The sequence below is a fragment of the Spizellomyces punctatus genome, assembly GCF_000182565.1.
Source record: "Spizellomyces punctatus DAOM BR117 chromosome Unknown supercont1.4, whole genome shotgun sequence".
NCBI classification, from domain to species: domain Eukaryota; kingdom Fungi; phylum Chytridiomycota; class Chytridiomycetes; order Spizellomycetales; family Spizellomycetaceae; genus Spizellomyces; species Spizellomyces punctatus.
Genome location: NW_015971540.1, coordinates 881,117 through 901,811, shown reverse-complemented (window position 1 = coordinate 901,811; position 20,695 = coordinate 881,117). Strand labels below are relative to the sequence as shown.

Below are 20,695 nucleotides of genomic sequence, written 5' to 3'. Positions count from 1 at the left end.
GAAGGTTGAAATAGCACAGTTACGGTCACGTGCATGAGTCATCGTGCTGCGCATTCGGCAAACGCTGCGATTTGCTCTCCGTTGCAGCATCTCACAGAAGATGATGCGCAAAGCCAGGTTGCTAGTAGCTATAGTCCTGCTCTCAATAGCAGCGGGGGCACATGCGGATGAGCATTCACACAAGGTAAAGCATTTGTGGTAGACTTTAAAATTTCGAGACGGTGCCACTCACTGCTGGTCCAGTATGAAAAAGGGGAAGAGGTTGTCGTCTGGATGAACACAGTTGGGTACGGGTTGTAAGATATGATCCTTTCGCGGAATTTTCATGTTAACCTGCGTTTATTATATCTCGTACAAGTCCATATGACAACTTACAAGAAAGTATGTGCTTTGATATTCACTCTCCCTTAACCACTCGATATATCTAAGCGTTCAGTTTCTAGCATATGAATTTCTTTTCTTGCCTTTCTGTCTGGGCTCAACCGAAATCCACCATCATCATGAAACACTGGGTTTGTCTTTGAAATTTTCACATGCGGTAGCCCAACATCAGGACGGCCCAGAACTGACTAGTCTTCCGTAGGCGAGGCGCTACTTGGAGTTCAGCTAGTGAACTCTGGACTAGATATCAAGTTTCGAGGTAAATGAATGCGTCGTGCAAATAGTGTGATTCTTGCTCAAAATTGATTTTAAATATTGGTTACAGAGAACAACAACAAAGGGAAGATGTGCACTAGGAAGCTGAATGCGGATGATGTGCGGCTTTTCCGACACGCCATTCTTAATAAATATTGGTATCAAATGTTTCTGGACGATTTGCCTGCATGGGGTATGTGCCTTACTGTATCCTACGATGATGCCCCTTTGTCGACAGTCTAATCTGGTTTCTAGATTACGTAGGGACAATTGAGGGAGAAAACATGTATTTGTTTACGCACAAAAGCTTTAGAATAGCATACAACGACGATAAGGTAACGCGCGAAATTACACGAGATGTATAAAAGGACCGAGTGGCTAATATTTCCTTAGATCATTGAGTACAATATGACCAGCAGCAAAAAGTTCCCCTTGCCCGCAAAAACCGACACATCCACCGAATTGACGGTGCCGTTTACCTACTCTGTTGAATTTATCCCAACCACACAATCGTTTGCAACACGCTTCAATAGATATCTTGATCAGGATTTCTTTGAACACAAGGTACATGGGGAAACTGCTTGCTCTTTCTCACTCCTCGTTTCTAATCTAATTCCTTGGGCAGATTCATTGGTTTTCCATCTTCAACTCATTTATGATGGTTATCTTCTTGTCCGGATTGGTCAGCATCATTCTACTCCGCACTCTGCGACGCGACTACGCGCGGTATGACAGAGAGGAAGGGCTCTTAGATCTTGTAGGTAACGCGCCCGAGCATCAGTGGAACAGAAGATGATGTTAAGAACTGAGCGTTTTCTGCGTCGCTAGGACCGCGACTTGGGTGATGAGTATGGATGGAAACTCGTTCATGGAGATGTCTTCCGCGCCCCAACCCGGCTTGCGCTACTTTCGGCCTTTATCGGAACAGGTGTACAACTCTGCGTTCTTTCCATCTGCGTGATCCTGTATACCATTCTTGGCGATCTATACCTGGAGTACGTGGTAAACAGAAGCTTCTTACCATAATGAAATACTCTAACAGCAGGTGCTCTACGGTAGGCGCGCAACGATGTTGACAGCTACCATATTTATTTATGCCTTGACGTCCATGTTGAGCGGATATTCAAGCGGGTCGTTTTACAACAAATATGGAGGTGCATTTCGTGGATAATCATGTCGTGAAATCGATTACTTGTTTTGCTTACCGTATGCAATTGCTTAGGGAAGAATTGGGTGAGCACGATGTTAATGACAGCGACGCTGTGGCCTGGAACAGTGTCACTTGTTGCGTTTATCGTCAACTTCGCGGCCATCTCAATCACCTCATCTCGAGCTATCCCATTTGGCACAATGGTGAGCGTCGGTTCCAAAGCTTTGTTGGCTTGCGTGTTCAATAGGACCTGACTAATGACGATGTCATTCCAGATGGCGATCTTGGCAATATGGTTGTTCTTAATCTTTCCCTTGACGTTAGTCGGCTACGTTATCGGCCGAAACTTTAGAAAAGCACCAGACTTCCCGTGCCGCGTAAATCCTATACCCCGCCCAATTCCGGATAAGTTATGGTATTGTAGTTGTCACATTTACTACAGCTGGTGGAATTCTTTTATCGACCCTCTCTCTCTCTTGTGTAGGTACGCGGAGCCCCCTGTACTGGTGGCGTTGGCAGGATTGTTCCCATTTGGTTCCATCTTCATCGAAATTTACTTTGTGTTCCAGGTGAGCTTGCTCTCATGTTGTGCTGCTCCTGCGGTAAACGATGATGCTAACAGGCATATTGTGCAGTCATTCTGGTCGATCAAGATATACTATGTATACGGATTTATGCTGGTAAGATATGAATATGACTCTTTATCTATGCTCCTCTTTCTGATGAGTTATCCAGCTGGTTTTCGTCATGTTGATCGTTGTTACAGCATGTGTTTCGATCGTGTCAACATGTAGGGACTCATGTTATGGTAGTCGTTGAATTAAGCTAAACCAAAATCGACCCGTTTTAGATCTACTGTTGAATTCGGAGGATCACCGGTGGCATTGGACGTCCTTTATGTCAAGCGGGTTTTCGGCTGTGTACGTGTTTTTATATTCCATTTACTATTTCGTTTACAGGACCAAGTGAGTAGATGTACACCCAATTTGTGTCAATGCTCCAAAGCACAAGCTAATCGCAATTCTCAATTACAGGATGTACGGATATTTCCAAACCTCGTGGTACTTTGGCTATACTGGCCTAGTCTGCTTTGGTCTTCTCATCTTGCTGGGTACCGTTGGACATTTAGCGGCTGAGAGATTCATCCGTCGCATCTACAGAAATGTGAAGATCGACTGAAACTCGGATACCGACGTCTCGTCGTTGTTTGTTCATGGTATATCTCTTGTCAAGGGATTGAAATATATGCTTGCATAGTTCGTTTTTGTATTTTCGATGAATTATATTATGTGTTGATCAAAAGCATTGGCCATCGATATCTTCATGAAATCGCGGTGTGGCACGTGCCCAGTGGCATCGTCATCGATCGCTGGGATACGCCTGGCTCAACAGCATTATTGTTATTCTCTCTCCAAACTTTTGCATCGTAGTTCAATTTCACATACCATCATGGTCGCCTTCTCCAGACGCATTCATCCAGCACACTTGGATGGTAAGGAAGCGTTTTTCTTGTGTTTGATGGCGCGGTCATCGTAACTATTCTCTCTGTAGCCAACTCGTCCGACATTTTGCGGACAAAGGTGGTCTGCACTATCGGTCCAGGTAAACCTAAAGCATGCAACTGCTGCTCGCCCTTGTTTTGCTTAGACTAATTGGTATGCCGTGGAAACAGCGTCATGCTCAAAAGAAATGATTGGGAAGCTCGTGGAGGCCGGCATGAACATTGCTCGGTTGAACCTGAGTCACTGTACTCAAGAGTTTGCGACACAAGTGATTAGCGATATTCGAACTTATCTTCAGGAGAGTGGAAGTACCGCTGAGGTGGCAACCTGGCTGGATATCAATGGGCCCAAAGTTAGGTTTGTGTCTTGGGGTTGGGTGTGGATAGTACAATACCGTGTTGCTGATAGTGAATGCTCATCGATCAACAAATATCGGCTGATCTATGATATAGGAGTGGAAGATTGGTGAATGGCGAGCCTGTGCAGTTAATAGCTGGCGACGACTTTTATTTTGTGAATGATGCAGACCTTTTGGGGGATAACACAAGGGTACCTACGCCAACATGTTCCGGACCAATGGCATGCCCAAGTCTGATATGAAATTTTTCTAGATTTCTACAAGCTACACGAAAGAGCTAGTAAAAGTGGGAGACAAGATGTACATTGACGACGGACTGCTGTCATTTACCGTCGTGGAACGTTTGGAGGATTCGATTCGGTGCAAGGTGGACAACACCGGTATGTTGAACATTTACATCTTTTATAGCGTATCTGTCGCTCAGCGAGGTGATGTACTCTGCAATACAGGAATCTTGGGGGAAAATAAGGGTATCAACTTCCCAAGTCATGTCATTGAGGACCTTCCAGCCGTTAGTGACAAGGATAAGGCCGATATTTCGTACGCAATGGCGCAGAATGTGGACTTTATATCTGTTTCATGTATTCGGAACATTGACGATGTGGAGGAAGTGAGGTCAGAATGGTTGATGTATGATGCCACCTGAATTGGTCGCTCACTGAACGTTGCCTTAGATTGCTGCTCGGCAATCACAAGGTAAAGCTTTTGGCGAAGATCGAGAACAAACGGGGCATGGACAACTTTGAAAGTATTTTGAAAATGGCCGACGGGATTGTCATCGATCGTGGTTATCTTGGCGCAGAGGTTGATGTGGACTTGGTGACTGTTGCCCAAAAGAAGATGATTAGTATGGTTAGTGCTATGGACCCAAGGGCTGCGTGTGTGAATCAAACATGATGCTTATCCTTGCGTCCATTCAAGGCGAATGTGGCAGGCAAGCCGATCCTGGTGGCGAACCAAATGCTTGAATCGATGAGAACCAATCCCAGACCATCACGGTAAGGCATTACTCTAGGAATACTCTATTTAGGATCCTATTTACTTATATAATGTGTATTTTCCAGATCTGAAGCAGCCGGTAAGGACTTGACCTGAGCATTGTTCATATAGAGATTTCTAACGCGAAGAACTGTCATTTGTCTAATTGCGTAAATCAGATGTAGTAAGTATCCTGGTACCTACGCGCTACAACACGGCAACCCGCGCTAATGGTAAAACTTAGGCCAACGCGGTTATGGATGGCGTGGATGGATTGGTCCTCTCTGGTGAAACTGCAATCGGTGAATACGTTTTGGAATCCGTAGACTCGATGCGCAGAATAGCCTACCAGGCCGAAAAGAATACCAACTACTTGGAGTATCAAGTCAAAACCATGCGCAGTATTCCAAAGCCTATCCCTGTGTCGGAGAGTATCGCTTCTTCTGCGGTTCTTGCAGCTCGGCAAGTGGATGCTGCCATCATTGTCTGCATTACGGAGCTTGGAGGAACTGCCCGTTTGGTTGCCAAGTACCGCCCACAGATTCCAGTGGTGGCGGCCACTCTGATTCCGCAAACGGCACGACAACTGAATGTGAACTTTGGGCTGGTTCCCTACTACCACACAGGAACTGCGGATACTGTGATTCCTGATACACTAAGTATGGTCCAATAATGTATCGAACTGTCACAGTCGTGCCACTCTAACACGGTTATTGCAGAGTATGCCGTGGAGCTGGGTTTGTGTCAACCAGGGCAAGTTGCAGTTGTGACGTCCGGTCAGCACATTGGATTCTTGGAAGGTATACTATACCAACTACTTTCGCTAAAGTGAGCAAGTGCAACCTTTTTATATTCACACTACTTGCTTTCCAGGCACCACTACCAAAATGCAACTCTTGCAAATCCCTGCTTAGATGTAAAAGGCCGTTGTTAAATGTATATTTTAGTTTTGAACGTCTGGCGTTTCCTTTTCTGCTGTTGCTTTCCCCCCGTCTGAGTTTGCTTATGTCAGCGCGGCACAAAATGAAATTGAATTCAAACGAGCTTTTGGACGCCACGGCCTCTTTCTCTGGCGGAAAGGGAAGGAAACGGATTTGAGGTTGCTGTCAAGTCGCATCCATTTTCTTCTCCAGGCTGCTTATCACAAAGAGCGAGTTCTCGCTGAGCAGGAAATTGTTGCGTAACGAACGGTCATGCTTGCTGGCAATAACGACGTTCCCGCGTGGAACCCCGTGTTGGTTCGGAGCTACAAGAAGAACTATGATCAGACAAAAAACGAGCCAGGTAAGGTTTGACGCCCGAATAAAAAGAATTTATAGCTGTGGCGACCACCTCCCAAAAGGGATGCCATAGATTGGTCAATGTAAACGGGAAAAAGAGCTTTCACGCGATTCAAGATTGACCAACCACCACCGATTCTTTCTAGTGTACGTTCAAATAGCCTCTGCAAAATCGAACGGAGTGCCCAAAATTCAGCGACTCGTTTTCCAAGACTTTCTGCGGGCAGATCCCAAAGTGTTATTATTCTCGGCGGCAACACGTAATGCAGAGCTGATGGCGGTAGTAAAAGGATCGCAAACGCACGAGATATTTTGGTAATTATTGGAGCCAATGATTTCTACGGACGACTACAATAGTTGCTGATTAGCTGCTTTTTACGTACAGGCAAATGCCCAAGACTGGAGAATCCTTCACCATCTCTGGCAGGCTGTATATGGTTGCAGCCCCAACAATGTCGCATAGATTTGGAGCCCCACCACGGCGGGTCACGATTGGCGACTCTGATATACATCCGGACGAATTCTGGGAGCAAGAGCGCCTACGACAATGGAAGCGGCTCTCTCCCATTTTCCGAGCATCTTTCACCTGGCCTGCCCCAGGTGAATCCAAACACTCCCTTCCAAAAGACGGTAGCTCCGTATATCGGGCCCCAACAGTTCGCCTCACGGGTGCAACGGGTATTGACACTGGCTACAAGTACACACGCCTGGACGCTATGGACGAAAATGCTGGCGTGGCCACTGGACTGTTTGGTGCTTTGAGTGGATTCGTAAATGGCAACGGAAGGGCTGCAACAAACGGTGGTCAATTGTCCAAGGAAGAAGAGCTCCGATGCGTGCATAACGGCGCATTGGACAATTTCTGTCTTTTGGTCATGAAAGCCGTAAGGGTCGAGCATTGGACGCCTAACACGGTCGCACCACCAGTTCGGATGCTGTATGAAGCGATGAAGGATGGTAGTTGGACACAGGAAGAACTTAATCCTTAGATGTAAAATTTAGGTGTAAATGACAAGCGGGACCAAAAGAGCCGGGATTCGCGTGTGGGGTTAGACAGTGATATAGCGCTAGAGAGCAAGTTTGGGTTTGGGCCGCGGTGTCCTTGATTATTTTTTTTTTGCATTTCGAATCATTTGTAGATATGTAGAATCTGTACAGGCGTATTTGCAGCATTATTGCACTGGCTTATGGCTTAAATATAGGCGTTTATTAGTCTTGACCATTTCTTGAAAGTTGGGTCTCCCGATTAGAGTGCATTCATGATCGAGCCTCACGTCATTCCGCCGTGAAATCAACTTGCTGGTCAAGGAAATCCATCGACGCTCGCCCCCAAAAGCACACACGCACACACACACACAAGAAGGGCCTCAGCGGAAAGCTGAAAATGTCGTTTAAACGCAGAGTCCCCTTCCCAAAAAGTAAAAGGCTAGTCATCTCCACTCACATCCATCCCTTTTGACTCTGAACCAGCCACCCGTCCTGTTTGTCCGTGACGTCAATGCGACGCCTTGTTCTTGCTTAAACATGCTTTATTTAAAAAGGATCGTTTTCCGTCCTCCCAAACTTATCAACAATCCCCATTTTGAACCAAATCCAAAAGACAACAAAAACCAAAAAGCGCACTAATTTCAAAAGCATGGCTCAAACTGCATCAAAAGGCAAAGTCCTCATCATCCTTTCGGGAGCAAACACGATTCACCTCAAGGAAGGCAAGGATCAGAAAACAGGATACTTTTTGTCCGAGTTGGGACATCCTTTGATGAAGATTTTGGAAGCGGGGTACGATGTTGTGGTGAGTTATTCAAGAAAGTTTCTGTATCTGTAAGTCCATCAATTCAAAAAGAGTCATTTTGGTCTAACTGTACATACAGTTTGCCAATCCAACTGGAACGCATCCAGTTCAAGACCCTATATCCGAACTCTTGATTTGGTTTCTGGGCAACTACAAAGAACGAGAACGAGAACACGCACTCATTGACAAAATGAAGATTGAATCAAACTTTGCGTCTCCTCGTCCATTTGCTTCCCTTACGGACGACGATCTGAGTACCTTTGTCGGTGTGTTTATTCCAGGTGGACATGCGCCCATGCAGGATTTGCATAATGATAAGGAGTTGGCGAGGATTTTGGGTCATTTTCATCGGATGGCTAAACCTACTGGGGCAATCTGTCATGGACCTGCTGCGCTATTGTCTACAAAGACGGAAGAGGGGTGTCCCTATTCGGGGTACAAAGTCACTGCATACTCGAATACAGAGGACAAGTTGAATGAAATTATGTGGTGGGGTACACTTCCGTACAAGTTGGTGGATGAGTTGGAGAAGGCTGGCTTAAAGTGCGAAGAGACTTTCCCAATGGGGAGTAAAGTGACAGTGGATAGGGAGTTGGTGTCGGGGCAAAATCCGTCCTCGGCTTCTGCGTTTGGCGATGCTTTTGTGAAAAAGTTGAACGAGTCGGTGACATTGGGTGGAACAGGTGTGCATGCCAAAGAGATTTAAGGACCCAGTTTTTTTTGGTTTGTAAAATAGTGAACATCACCCCAGACAATTTGTATTCATACAGCCAGTCTGTTCCAGTTTTTGGTTTCAAAGATTTGGAGAATGTTGCAAAGTGCAGACTCGTTTTGTAAATACCAGGGATGTATACAAAAACAAAAAATATCCTAGCCTACCCTCCAATGGGTGGCCAAAAGATTATCACTGCCTAGCAAAAGGAATCGCAACTCACTCGACTCCATGTTGCTGTTAAAAACGCCGCAACTCGTCAAATCCATGTTACTTTCGCGCGCGCTCAATAGCCTCCAACAACGCAGTGGCATTGCTCTCAGCTTTAACTCTAACCAACGTCTGCTGCATCACGCCTCCTTCCAACACAATAGCAAAGCTTAAATTATTCGCCTTGAGAGTAAATTTCATTCCCTCATACACTGCCGCATTTAACAGAACACGTCCGCTGCCATCCGCCCGATGTAACAGTCTTGCCTTGCCAGTCTCAATGTGCTTATTGACTCTGAGTTGCCCCACACCAGCTGGTTTCCATTGGGAAGTCTCTTTGTCAAAGGAAAAGACTTTGGCTCGGACTTCGTGGACCGTGCGTTCTTGCTCTTCACCCTGGCCTCGCATCAGAGCATCACCGATTTGTTCCTCTTTGTTAGCTTCATCGTCGTCAGCATCCTCAGTGGTATCATTGGACGGGTTTGATGGGGTTTGCGGCGGTGGGATGAAGGAGACTGGTCCCGGAGTCGCGGAGGATTGGGTGTTACCGAAAAACGAAAATCCTGCGGGGGCAGGAGCATTGAATGTTGGAGCTGCACTGGAAGTCGTTGCAGCAGACCCGAAATTCCCAAACGACGCCGGAGGCGCTGCAGAAGTGGCACCCGTTCCCGTTGGCTGAAAGCCTCCAAACGAGAACTGCGGGACTTTGGGTGTCGCCTGTGACTGAGGCTCATTGGGAGGCGGGGCTACGGTGGCGGCTGGAGCTGTGAACAGTGCTCCCATAGTTGCAGGAATAGACCCAAATCCTCCTGCAGAGGATGACGAGGGCGGCGGCGGAGCAGCGACCGTCGTCCCAGTGGGCTGAGACAATCCAAACGAAATTTGAGGCACCTTTTTGAAAGCGGGAGCAGTGTTGTTCCCCTCTTTTTCAAAATCATCACCCCGACGCTTCCGAGACCCGCTTTCAAGGTCTACATTCTCTTTCTCTAAATCGTCACCCCGTCGTTTGTGTGATCCCCCAAAGTCGACATTGTCCTTTTCCAACGCTTCGCCTTGACGTTTCCGTGACACACCCACGCTTGTCTGAGACTCTGAATCAAATTTCTTTACAAGTTCTTTGAATTCCTCCATGATGCCTTTCAAAAAGGACAGGTAGCTTTCCATCGTCGGCGCCAAATCGACCATCGGGTCCGCTTTAACGGACGCTGAAGCGTGTGCCAAGAACTGCTCGTTGAGAACTCGAATCTTTTGGCGGTTTCTGATGATTTCATCTCTGGTAGATTTTCCAGGTGCGGTTGGAGTCTTTGAGCTACTGCTTGGAGCAGTCGTCCGACCGTTGGTAGGAACTGGGGCCTATCACAAATCCAAGCTCAGATTAGCATCACATCGTATCACGAACCACATGCAGAGTTTTACGCATACCTGGGCTGTAAATGAGGGAGCCACCGTCTTTGTCAATGGTGTTGTAGTAAGTATTGGGTTTGACCAGGTAGACTCGGTGCCCGTCGGCTGAGAAAATCCTGATGCGCCTCCCGTGGGAGTAGGTCCAAAGGCAGGGGAAGCAGGCTGAGCGCCATCTAACCCAGCACGTTTGAATCGACCTTTTGGTTTCGCCAGTCGCCGGCCCGAGGTTCCACTTTCAGTCGAGTTACCACTTGCGTATCCTTCGCCCATTGTGTTGGGCGTAGGTAGCTGCACAGCATTCGAGCTGAAGCCGTTTTGGGGTAGTTTCATAGGTGCGTCCGTGTTCACAGGGAATGCAGATGGAGCAGCTCCACCAAATGAAAATGTGGACTTTGCTGGTGACGTGGTCCCAAGAGCTCCCGAAAACGGCGTGGGCTTCATAGGTGCGTCCGTGTTCACAGGTAGTGCAGATGGAGCAGCTCCACCAAATGAAAATGTGGATTTTGCTGGTGACGTGGTCCCAAGAGCTCCCGAAAACGGCGTGGGCTTCATAGGTGCGTCCGTGTTCACAGGTAGTGCAGATGGAGCAGCTCCACCAAATGAAAATGTGGGTTTTGCTGGTGACGTGTCCCAAGAGCTCCCGAAAACGGCGTGGGGGTCCCAAAGGTGGGAAAATTGAAGGCAGGTTTATCATTTACGCTGGCACCCGCAGACTCCGGGGGAGCACCGAATGAAAATGTTGGTTTAGATGCTGGAGTCTCGGCCTCAGTTGCAGGTTTGGCCAAAAACGACCCGGTTTCTGCAGGTTTGCTTGGAGATTTACTCACAGCTGGCGTACCAAAGAAAGACGTAGTTTGCGCGGGTGGCTTGGCTAGTGTGGTTGGTACCGCAGCTTGTTGACCACCCCATGAGAAACCTCCCGAACTCCCAAAAGATGGCACAGCTGCCGGTGGAGGTACCGTTTGCATGGTTGACACCCCGTCCGTGGTCATGGGTTGGCTACCTCCGACGGGCACCGATGGCTGTGACGAGCTCGTGTTAGCCGCAAAACCTCCAAAACTGCCCCCAAAAGTAAACGTTTGTTGAATGGGTTGGCTCGTGAGCTGGGGTTCAGGCTGCGGGGAGTCCCGCGGAGTACTTCCCGTAGTCATCGGATCAACAGCCGTTAATTGGGCATGTCTCAAAAAGGGACTGTCGACTTCCATGGAAGAAGTCGTTGGAACTGAGGATTCGCGGGATGTTGAGGGCGTTTCCGATTCGAGAGTTTCCACATCCCCGTCGTCTCCCTCATCTTCATCCGCAGGTGCAGGTTCCGCCCAACCTTGGTTTCCATCCAGAGTCGCATATCCTGGCACAGGTGACGCTGGCCTTGTACTAGCTGGAGTGTATTCTGATGGCGTTCTCGTACCTTCACTGCCTGTGTCCTCAGAAGCTGGATAAGATGGTGGCAGAGGAACACCCTCAGTATTGTTCGTCTCAGCAAAAGCATTCGCACGCTTGTTTAAATCATCAACGGAAAAGTTCTGTCCTTCCTCGCCCTCCATCTTTTTGATCATCCACCCGTCTTTGTTGACCCAAAAAGCGCTTAAAGCGTGTCGGTGATTTTTGGATCGTCATGATCGTGTCACGTGTTGAGGGTCCAACTTGCGTTCTTTTGTTTATAATCTTTCTACACAAATTTATCAAAATATATGGCATACAAACACATGAGCAGACATCTAATAAGGTTTATATCTAACCAGACTTCTCTACGCAATTATACGGAAAGAATCCGCTGGTGCCTTTGGTAGAATTCCATCCCAATGCCCACCCGTCTCGGAATAGCTCCCTAAAAGAATGTAATGTTAGTCGGAATACAAGCAGAATATGACGATAGGTAAGGAAACCCACTTGACGTAAAGAATATCTCCAGGAGAGATGGCAATCTCGTCGCTATTTCCTCCAGCCCTGGGTTGGAACCCAATCTTGCCAATGTGCAGGAGGCCTTCCGATTCGTCAACAGGGACAATCTTATCACCCTTTGCTGGTCCAACGGGAAGGGTTACATCTCGCACAACTGCAGTGTGCAGGGCATCCGTCATAGGAAACGAATAAGGAGGGGGACTACTCTGTGTCATAACCCTATCCAAAGACGCGCGCCTCTGAGATAAATCTCCATAGGGAGAAACGGGACGCTCATAGTGTTCAGAGTGGGGCAACCTGGCCTGCTCATAGGACCCTGGGGTAGGCTGGTACGACTGATGGGAAGCCAATTGTGCAGTCGAGTGGGGCCGGTCGTATTGAGCGGGGCCGGGCTGATACGGCTCATTAGCAGGTAAGGGTGATGGTGTCTGATAGTTCTCTGGACGAAGGGCCGCAGCGGATCCATACAGTTGAGCAGGGGTAGATGTCATATAATAGTCTTGGGCAGCTGCCGGGGATGTCTGGCCAGGCACCAGAGGAGGTACGACAATCGTCTCCTGCGATAATGGTCGCGCGGAAGCTCCCAACTGCGAAGCAGGCGGTACTGACGGAGAAGGAGGTCGGGGCGGCTGACCAGAACCCTGTACAACGTCGTTGGGTTTGTTGGCTTGAACAACCGCATACTCCAGGTTAACTGGTTTTGATGCTGCTGGTCGTCGACGTTTGTACATTACGAATCCACCGATGGCCAATAGCAGCGCAACTGCACCACCCGCAACACCGGCGATAATAGGTGTTTTGCTGCTTCCGCCATCGCCTCCGCCGCCTCCGCCACCGCCGTTATTTTGATTTGCGGAACCTTTGAGGGCAGCAAAGGCCGTTGCATCGTCAACCCATTTGCTCTGCTTAACGTCAAAAAAGTACATGTTTGGATCATCTGAAGCGCGGGCATCTCCCTCCAGATCACGGCCTCCAAAGACTACCAACAGATCCCCTATGCCGAGGACTGCTGGATAGTACCTTGGCGAGGCTTGGTTGACGATACTAGTCGATGAGCCACCATTGAGCGGCGGGAATACCAACTGCCACGAAAGGCTCGGGACGTCAAATCTCCAAATCTCGTTCGTGGCCTGGTTAAAGATCTTTGCTCCCCCAAACATGTACAGGTTGCCATTTATGAATACACACTCTGCAGCGAACCGAGCTTCAGGGTATCGACCCTTGGCCTTGGCATCAGTTGTGATGTTCCGCCACTGGTTGGTATTGGCATTGTAAATCCAAGTATCGTCATACACGCCGTCTGCTCCGCCTCCACCGTAGAGCACAAGAGAGGTAGAGTCAGCAGGTGCCATGCAAGCACTGCCCCGCTTTACAGCAGGAGCAGTAACGGTTGACTCGAGGGTTTTAGTTGCCAAGTTGATAACAAAAAAATCATCAAAATACGCTGGACGTGGTCATTATTGAGTGAGTGCTAAGGCTGGCTTTGATTAAGATAGAGAGTAGTTCAACTTACTGGTATTGGTGGCAGCTCCACGACCACCAAACAGATACCACTTGTCCCCCAACAGACCCCCGCACATACTCCATCGTGGAGTCATGGCACCAATTGCAGTCACATTTTGGTCCGCAAAATTATTAGGATTGAGCATTGTTAAAACTGTTCCGTCCGTCGCGTCTTGTAACATGGACATGCCCGCAATGCAAGCCCGCTTATCTTGATAATCGGTGCATGTCATGGACATGCTTGCTGCCATGTACGGCGTAATAGGCCTCGTGGAGACATTGAATTTCGAGTCTGTATAGTAGACCGTGACGTCCGTCTCTGCAAGTTGGCGGTTGTAAGGGAGAAGGGTCTGGTCTGAGGAGCGCGAAATGGCACGTTAATATTGGAACGCGGCAAGACGAGAGCAAAGAAACAGACAACTTACTAAAGGAGCTCGTTTTCGATCCACCCCATATTTTAATCGAGCCGGGTCCGTGGGCCATCATAAAACTGCCCCGAGGCAAGCCCACTTCCAAAGCATCGACATTTGGTGGCGAGGTAGCAAGGAACGACACGGCAACAGCCAGCGCAGCCGCGGTCCACCCTCTCGTCCTCCTTCCGTGGACCATTCTCCAACTGGGTTTTCGAACAAGGGAGCGCTGTCAAATGGACAAATGCGCGAGTTGAAATGAAGGTAAAATGGGAAATGCCCCCCCAAGGAAAATGTCACCCCCTTTATGCCGTCGTTTGAAAACCCAAAATCGTCAAAAATCATCTGAGGCTGAGTAGAGAGGCTTAGTTACGCGAGTGCTCCGGTGATCTCCGAATTGGGGACTAATTACATAATATAGTGGACAGCTTATTAATGACCTTGAACGAAACTTTGTTTTATTTTATGAGATTCTTTATTCAGACAAGGTAACAGAATGCCATTCTATAAGAGTGTATATCGATATGTAACTGCAGCCAACATCTATATTTATCGTCAGCAACACAAAAGAGGTCTTGTTTAGAAAGGATTCTTGTCCCACATGGAAAAGTGGTCGACATGGTTTTTGTCGTTCGTCTCAATAAGGGAAAAGTCGGCCATTTTGTCGTTCCAGTTGCATGGATTACGGATATCAAAGCCGCCTGCAGCCATACCCCGGTTGCGCAACTCTTCACTAGCACGACGGATGGCGGCTTCAGCACCGCCTTGGCTGATGGGAGGGTCCGAGTTGTACCACCATATGTTGGCCCATACATAGTGTGCACCCCATGGTACAGGATGACGCTTGCTTTTACCCGTGTCGTTCGGGTCGACCTCGACCTCTCCAAAGAGGACTCCTCTGCCGGGTTCGATGGCGATAGCTTGGGCAACCGTGGTGCTGTTCCCATCAGTCAGTGCCTTGAAGCTACTTTGTTCCGACAGGTATAGGTTAATGTCCTCGAGCATTTTTGCCAGTTCCTCGGCCCGCTTCGCGTGGTGAGTATTGTTCTGGCTGCCATCTTCACCGCCCACGACGCGTGACCACCTTTCGTGGTTCTTTGCCGTCCAGTAAAGGAATGCACCAATACCACCGACAACCCCGCCAGCAACTACAAAGGCGAGACCAACGCTACAACATGTATTCAGTCTCAATCCCGGGTTCTGAATGCTACAGCTGATTCCAGACAGCTGAGCTTCACAAGCATAAGAATCCAGTGTTCCGTCCCGCTTGACATGTTCAAGCTCGCGGCCGGGGCCGTTCTCAATCTTTGGCACCGGGTTCGCAGACGCGACACTACCGAGCGCCAATGTGGCCAACAGAACGCGGTGGAAATACATGGTAGAGGAAGGACCGAGTGAGGTAAACAGTAAGAGCAAAGATCGCGATGAGACAAGTTATTGCTTTCCAGCCGCGGATTCGAATCACTTGCTGCTCCGGTTGCATGAATGGCGTCAAGAGCGGGAACACGTACTTATAGAACTCTGCAAATTGAGCAATTGAGCAAGAGGCAGGGGAGGCGGGGGAGGCGGGGGAGGCGGAGGAGGACTGATAGTTTTCTCCTCCGCAGCGTACTTTGCTGTAGCTGAGGGGTTTGCTTTTATCGACACCCATTGTGCGGACCAATGATGGTAGCATGCTCCCGCTAACTCTACAGTTTTCTTTTCTGTAGCCGGAGGATTTACTTTTGTTGACATCCCATTGTGGGGCAAGTAATGGTAGCATGCTCCGGCTAAAAGGACCTTGATGCCTCCCACATCACGACGAACACGAAAAAACAAGGTTCGAAAGAACAAACAATGAACGTTGTGTGCGCGTGATTGCAAAAATAGTCTCTGGTTATCGACATGTTTTGCGCACTTTTTGCGTTTGGCCCACGATCTGGACATTCCAATGTGTATAGCAGCGACGATACAATTGTAAATCTGTTGGCTGTTCCGCAGGATCCCCCCAGGGCAGTCGCGCTAACAATGCTGCGCAGTGCTTATTTGAGGTTGCTGGCAGTACAATTAGAGAATATGCCATGATCGGGGGGAGTATGTAATTTACCATCACGATCCGTACGAAAGCAGGAAATTCGCTGCATAGCCGCCTCAGCATGATATCTGGTTCACCGCGCCTTTTGCAGCATGGTTTGCTTCCGATCGTCGCCTACATGGATTAAATTGTACCAAAAACTTTAAGCTTTCAGTAGCAAACAATTCTGAAAGCCGCGCATTGAAAAGACCGCGCCTCTCACGTCCTTGCACGCGCATATCCTTTGTCGACAAGGAGGACAACGCACACATTCCGACAAGGAGGTGGTATACATTCGCTATCGTCATTGGCAGAAATGACCTGCGCATATCTACCCATCTTGTCATAATAACCGTCAATTTGGGTTATTGGTGCAAAAGCCGTTTGGAGCACCAAAAAAATGAGGGCATGTCGTCCACTGTGGCAAAGTCACGTCTGACAGTGGCAAAGTTTTCAAAACCACATAATCCCCTCAAGTAGGATCATTTTTATGGCGTACAAGTCCACCCTTGCCCATGGGTCTCCATGAGCACCAACGGCCGCCCACGGCTGCCAACGGCTGCCAACGACTGCCAACGACCAGAACGGTCATTTCACCCAATGTTCACCATGAGCGCCAATGGCTACCGACGGTTACCGACGGTTGACAACGGCCGCCAAACGGCCGCCAAACGACCGCCAACGGCCACGGGTGGGACCATCTGAACAATCGACCTCATGACTTGTGTGCTTTTGTACCAATGGCTGCAATTCCATTCAATGCTCAACAAAGTCCATTATTCCAAATCCCACTCACCAACTACGCACACACACCACACACATCAATACAAGCACACACATACAAGCACACACATATGGCCATAACATTCATAAATTGCATGCATGAAATATCAAGTCTTATCTCTCCACCCCCAATGTCATATCACGTGACATACGCCTCCTTCTTTGAAACCCAAAAGTTCATTGTGCTTGCATTGTGCTTGTGCTTGTAGTTTGCTTTCTGCCCGCTTCCATTTCGTTTCGTTTTCGTTCGTTTTCTTTTTTATTTTGTTTTTTTATCGCTCTACCTACCTATCACTTAACGATGCTCTCGACGCTCTTTGGAGGTGGTGGTGGAGGAGGAGGATATCAAGGACAACAGCGCTCTCAACCACACCACCACAACCACATTGTTCAATCACCTCTCGCTCCAACAAGAGGATCATCACACTCTGACAATGTGTATAATCTTCCTCCTAAAAAGGTCATCAAGGCAACGAGACCTTACAGACCTCGCTTCGTCAACGAGCTCGGCTTTGACGTTGGTGACTTTTTTTATGTAAGTTTGCAACGCTTGGACGCGCTACCTAAGCACTTGAAGCGCGGGAAAAACGAGCGGCTCAGCTAACATCTTACTCCGCTCTTGTGCTTTTTTTGTAGGTCCTTGACGAAGTCGATGCTCATTACTATGAAGTTGTCAACCCTGTCGCGCGGGTCCGCGGCTTGGTGCCAATTGCACACTTTGAGGCGCTCGAAAAGGTCAAGGCAGCAGCAAACTCGTCGCAGCCAACGTATTACCCTGTGCAACGGGAGGAGCGGCCACAGGAATCGCACCACCGCTCCTATCATCTCTCCACTGCGACTACCGTCTACGACGATGACCGTAAACACGAATCCAGCTATTCCACAGTCTCAGATCCAAGATCGGTAGACTATGATTCATCATCACACTCGTCCTCATCCTCCATGTCTCATGACTCTTATTCTCGCTTTCCATCACGATCATCATCGCATCCATCCACCTCAATGGCATCAGCTCAACCGCCGCCACGGTCCAATATGCACGCTTCCCTACCGTCTCCCACAAGCCCCAATACACCACAACATCAGGACAAACAAGCGCAATTCTATAACCCCGGTATTGGCCGTCAACTGCCAAAAATTGTGTCTGCTCATGTCCAAGCCGATACGTTGCTACCAGACGGACGATTCCAGTACACTGTGGAACTGCATCTCGACGACTCGACCAAGCACGTCTTGTTTAGAGTGTTTGATGATTTCTGGGCTCTCCATGTCGCTCTATTGACACAATTCTCTGTTGAATCGGGTCGCAAACCCAATCATCCGCGTGTCATTCCCTTTTTACCACCACCACCACCTTCTGCAAAGCCCCAACAACCTGCACCGCCCGTTTCGCCCGCCGAAAAGGAACGACGAAAATTAGCTCTGGATAATTACTTGTCGGACCTTGTCCTCCTCCCTCCACCGATTGAACACTCGCCTGCACTCAACCGATTCTTCATGTTACGAAAGGGAGATGTATCCACGCCCGTCGATGTAAAGTTTGACGTCAGTTCCACCCTCATGGACTTGATATCCGAATACAACTCGTTCCAGACCATCGCTCGACCGGGACAAACCATCTCACGATCTCGTGGAAATGGAGCAGACGGATCAGTTAAAATAAAGTTGCACATTGGTGATGATGAGACGATTGCATGGAGAGTGGAAGAGTCAACGAGATTTGAAGACGTGGTTAGGAACGTTAGGGCCAAGTTGGACGGACGATCGCGAAGGGATCTGACTTTATGGTACAAGGATGAATGCGGCATGCTCATCCAAGTCTATGGAGAGACGGACTGGGGACTGTTGGTGAGAGGGCGATGGGGCAAGATTGTCTTGTATGTTAATTAGTGGAATGCTTTTTGTAGTTGTGTGTGTCTTTTGTACAGGTTAGTCTTTTTTGTAGTTGCCTCGGTTAGTTTTGTCTAATTGTTCCGTCGTAAATGGTGGACATCTATGAGCGTGTAAAACAATGTATAGTTTTTAGTTATTAGTTACTGACACTAATATTGGAAGGATAAATAAACATCATGTTCCAAAAGGTTGTCCAAAGGTTGAGCATTTTCATCACCAACGGGAAATGGGCTTGATGGAGAGCGTGCGCGGCATTGCCCGCCCATTGTCATTTCGCCTTTGCCTTCGAGGAGTGGCACAGTCAAGCTACAACTTGTGGACTCATCTTCGTCGTCGTCGTCGTTTTAGGATTCTTTTGCAACTGATCTTTGAGCAACATTTTGCATTGAATAACCTCCTTTTTCCTGCTAAACACGACAGAGCAGCGTAAAAATTACACTCAAGTAGTGACGTTGGTGCCACTGCCCACCCATTTGGGAACTCGTCTGTCATCTTTTTCCGTTTTCCCACAATTGCCAAACACGCCAGCATTACGACATGCCACCCAAAAAGCGAGCAAGCACGACGACAACGACAAGTAAGGTGTCACCTAGGAAAAAAACAAAGACTGGGACGGGCCGTGCGAGTCGGTCAAGGTAAATGTTTTTCTCATTGTGAATATTTTTCTTTGGTCCCGTCATGCTGACAATTGTCAACTTGCTCACATTCTTTTGGTCACTGCTCAATCTGTATTTAGAGCAAGTACAGGAAAGACTGCTTCGTCAGAGCTGGCACTGGTACGATCAATGTGTACATTCCTTTTTTGCGGGTATTTTCTGACATGTGCGGACCAGGACCAAGATGCACCAAAACACTTTAGTGCGATACGATGTGCTAAATGGTTTAGCGAGTATGAAGGTAAGGAAAAGAATTGGCTTTTGGGTCTTTCAATATTTTTAGTCAAACGCTTTTCGATCTAAAGATACGGACGAGCCGGGAGTTATAGGGCCAGATGGAGTGATGCGATTTTGTCAAGATCTGGGGGTAGATGCTGCAACGGTGGGTAGATCTGCGCTCGTCAGATAGGTTGAGAGTCAATGCGGTTGATCATATTACTTATCTTGATTTAGATTGAGGTATTAGTGATTGCATGGAAGCTCGGAGCGCAGACAATGGGATACTTTAAAAAGGACGAATGGCTACATGGGATGAAGAGCCTGGGGTATGTACCGGGTCGGATTGAGTATTCGCATTCCATCAACATCAGACTAATATGACGTCTAGTGCCGATTCGACAGCAAAACTGATCAAGTATCTCGACCATTTCCGAGGGATAAGCGATAGACCTGAAGAATTTAAAGACTTGTACATGTTTGCGTTTGGTTTCGCAAAAGAGAGTGATCAAAAGAGCTTGAGCATAGATGTAAGGCATCATCCTTGTCTTTTTGGTTGCATGCAATCATCTAACTATCCTCTTTTGACTGGTAGCACGGTATGGTGACTCGTTACCAGAGCGTGCGGACTGTCTACTGACCCCGTTCTCTTTCCTTGCGAAACAGCCAAGGGCATGTGGCAAATCCTCATGCCATCCGATAGATTTGCCCATATTACCCGCTTTCTCGAATTCCTGGACGAGGAGCGACCGGTCAAAGTCATAAATAAGGACCAATGGAAGAGTTTTCTTGAATTCTCCACAACGGTGGCAGAAAATCTGCATGACTATGATGAGAATAGTGCTTGTAAGTTGTCATTCTTGTCTCTCGCTGGTGGTATAACTCCAATATTCTTGTTCCAGGGCCGGTCCTATTTGATGAATACGTGATATGGAAAAAGAAGCGATATCAGGAAAATGATTGACACTACTACATGTCTCATAGACATGTCAACACTTGGCTGAGACGGATTTCTTTTTTTTCTATGGGGCTGCTTAGATGATGGATGTATGTAATGGTGGTTAGTTTCTGTTGTCTTGTATAATATTGTTTGAAGTGTGGGACGGGCAGAATACACTTGCTAGGGAAGCTTTCGATGGATGGCGACATGGAACGGCAGTGACCTTTATTTCCATCGTTTGGACGTTGGCAAGCAAGACCTTTTGTCCATTCGTTTTGTCATGAACCATTGTCATGAAGGAGGGGTTCGATTCTTGG

The 20,695-nt window shown here is 48.0% G+C and overlaps 10 protein-coding genes across 10 annotated transcripts; 6 read left to right on the top strand and 4 right to left on the bottom strand.

Annotated features, from left to right (window-relative positions):
• The first annotated feature begins 79 nt into the window (after positions 1-79).
• Positions 80-3,096, top strand: SPPG_02737 (uncharacterized protein). Its single transcript, XM_016751020.1, has 18 exons — positions 80-184; positions 244-287; positions 359-381; positions 444-512; positions 584-640; positions 707-829; positions 892-971; positions 1,030-1,200; positions 1,262-1,393; positions 1,465-1,631; positions 1,696-1,790; positions 1,859-1,989; positions 2,062-2,201; positions 2,271-2,355; positions 2,422-2,466; positions 2,522-2,576; positions 2,637-2,751; positions 2,821-3,096. Exons 1-18 carry the CDS (start codon positions 101-103, stop codon positions 2,963-2,965), a joined length of 1,761 nt encoding a protein of 586 aa, XP_016610297.1. The 5' UTR covers positions 80-100; the 3' UTR covers positions 2,966-3,096.
• A 139-nt stretch (positions 3,097-3,235) lies between these two features.
• On the top strand, positions 3,236-5,538 carry SPPG_02736 (pyruvate kinase; the record flags this gene model as incomplete). Its single annotated transcript, XM_016751019.1, has 13 exons — positions 3,236-3,278; positions 3,338-3,388; positions 3,459-3,645; positions 3,741-3,837; positions 3,900-4,026; positions 4,096-4,261; positions 4,321-4,498; positions 4,568-4,644; positions 4,711-4,724; positions 4,804-4,808; positions 4,869-5,283; positions 5,344-5,424; positions 5,498-5,538. 13 exons carry the CDS (start codon positions 3,236-3,238, stop codon positions 5,536-5,538), a joined length of 1,482 nt encoding a protein of 493 aa, XP_016610296.1.
• A 279-nt stretch (positions 5,539-5,817) lies between these two features.
• On the top strand, positions 5,818-6,893 carry SPPG_02735 (uncharacterized protein; the record flags this gene model as incomplete). The annotated part of the gene is made up of 3 exons (XM_016751018.1): positions 5,818-5,908; positions 6,051-6,219; positions 6,290-6,893. The coding sequence occupies 3 exons, from the start codon at positions 5,818-5,820 to the stop codon at positions 6,891-6,893; spliced, it is 864 nt and encodes a 287-aa protein (XP_016610295.1).
• A 539-nt stretch (positions 6,894-7,432) lies between these two features.
• SPPG_02734 (uncharacterized protein) lies at positions 7,433-8,642 on the top strand. Its single transcript, XM_016751017.1, has 2 exons — positions 7,433-7,696; positions 7,776-8,642. Exons 1-2 carry the CDS (start codon positions 7,541-7,543, stop codon positions 8,400-8,402), a joined length of 783 nt encoding a protein of 260 aa, XP_016610294.1. The 5' UTR covers positions 7,433-7,540; the 3' UTR covers positions 8,403-8,642.
• Positions 8,409-10,574, bottom strand: SPPG_09057 (uncharacterized protein; the record flags this gene model as incomplete). The annotated part of the gene is made up of 2 exons (XM_016757211.1): positions 8,409-9,971; positions 10,041-10,574. The coding sequence occupies 2 exons, from the start codon at positions 10,572-10,574 to the stop codon at positions 8,679-8,681; spliced, it is 1,827 nt and encodes a 608-aa protein (XP_016610293.1). The 3' UTR covers positions 8,409-8,678.
• A 14-nt stretch (positions 10,575-10,588) lies between these two features.
• SPPG_09056 (uncharacterized protein) lies at positions 10,589-11,566 on the bottom strand (the record flags this gene model as incomplete). The annotated part of the gene is made up of 1 exon (XM_016757210.1): positions 10,589-11,566. One exon carries the CDS (start codon positions 11,564-11,566, stop codon positions 10,589-10,591), a length of 978 nt encoding a protein of 325 aa, XP_016610292.1.
• Positions 11,567-11,651: 85 nt separating this feature from the next.
• Positions 11,652-14,126, bottom strand: SPPG_02732 (uncharacterized protein). Its single transcript, XM_016751016.1, has 4 exons — positions 13,853-14,126; positions 13,438-13,782; positions 11,913-13,368; positions 11,652-11,850 (listed from the first exon to the last, which is right to left on the bottom strand). Exons 1-4 carry the CDS (start codon positions 14,034-14,036, stop codon positions 11,757-11,759), a joined length of 2,079 nt encoding a protein of 692 aa, XP_016610291.1. The 5' UTR covers positions 14,037-14,126; the 3' UTR covers positions 11,652-11,756.
• A 150-nt stretch (positions 14,127-14,276) lies between these two features.
• Positions 14,277-15,363, bottom strand: SPPG_02731 (uncharacterized protein). The gene has a single exon (XM_016751015.1). The coding sequence runs from the start codon at positions 15,212-15,214 to the stop codon at positions 14,417-14,419; it is 798 nt and encodes a 265-aa protein (XP_016610290.1). The 5' UTR covers positions 15,215-15,363; the 3' UTR covers positions 14,277-14,416.
• Positions 15,364-16,880: 1,517 nt separating this feature from the next.
• Positions 16,881-18,745, top strand: SPPG_09055 (uncharacterized protein). The gene is made up of 2 exons (XM_016757209.1): positions 16,881-17,208; positions 17,310-18,745. Exons 1-2 carry the CDS (start codon positions 16,975-16,977, stop codon positions 18,561-18,563), a joined length of 1,488 nt encoding a protein of 495 aa, XP_016610289.1. The 5' UTR covers positions 16,881-16,974; the 3' UTR covers positions 18,564-18,745.
• Positions 18,746-18,920: 175 nt separating this feature from the next.
• SPPG_09054 (uncharacterized protein) lies at positions 18,921-20,596 on the top strand. The gene is made up of 9 exons (XM_016757208.1): positions 18,921-19,201; positions 19,303-19,342; positions 19,400-19,463; positions 19,528-19,604; positions 19,676-19,767; positions 19,830-19,968; positions 20,034-20,037; positions 20,105-20,284; positions 20,341-20,596. Exons 1-9 carry the CDS (start codon positions 19,104-19,106, stop codon positions 20,400-20,402), a joined length of 756 nt encoding a protein of 251 aa, XP_016610288.1. The 5' UTR covers positions 18,921-19,103; the 3' UTR covers positions 20,403-20,596.
• Positions 20,597-20,695: the final 99 nt, after the last annotated feature.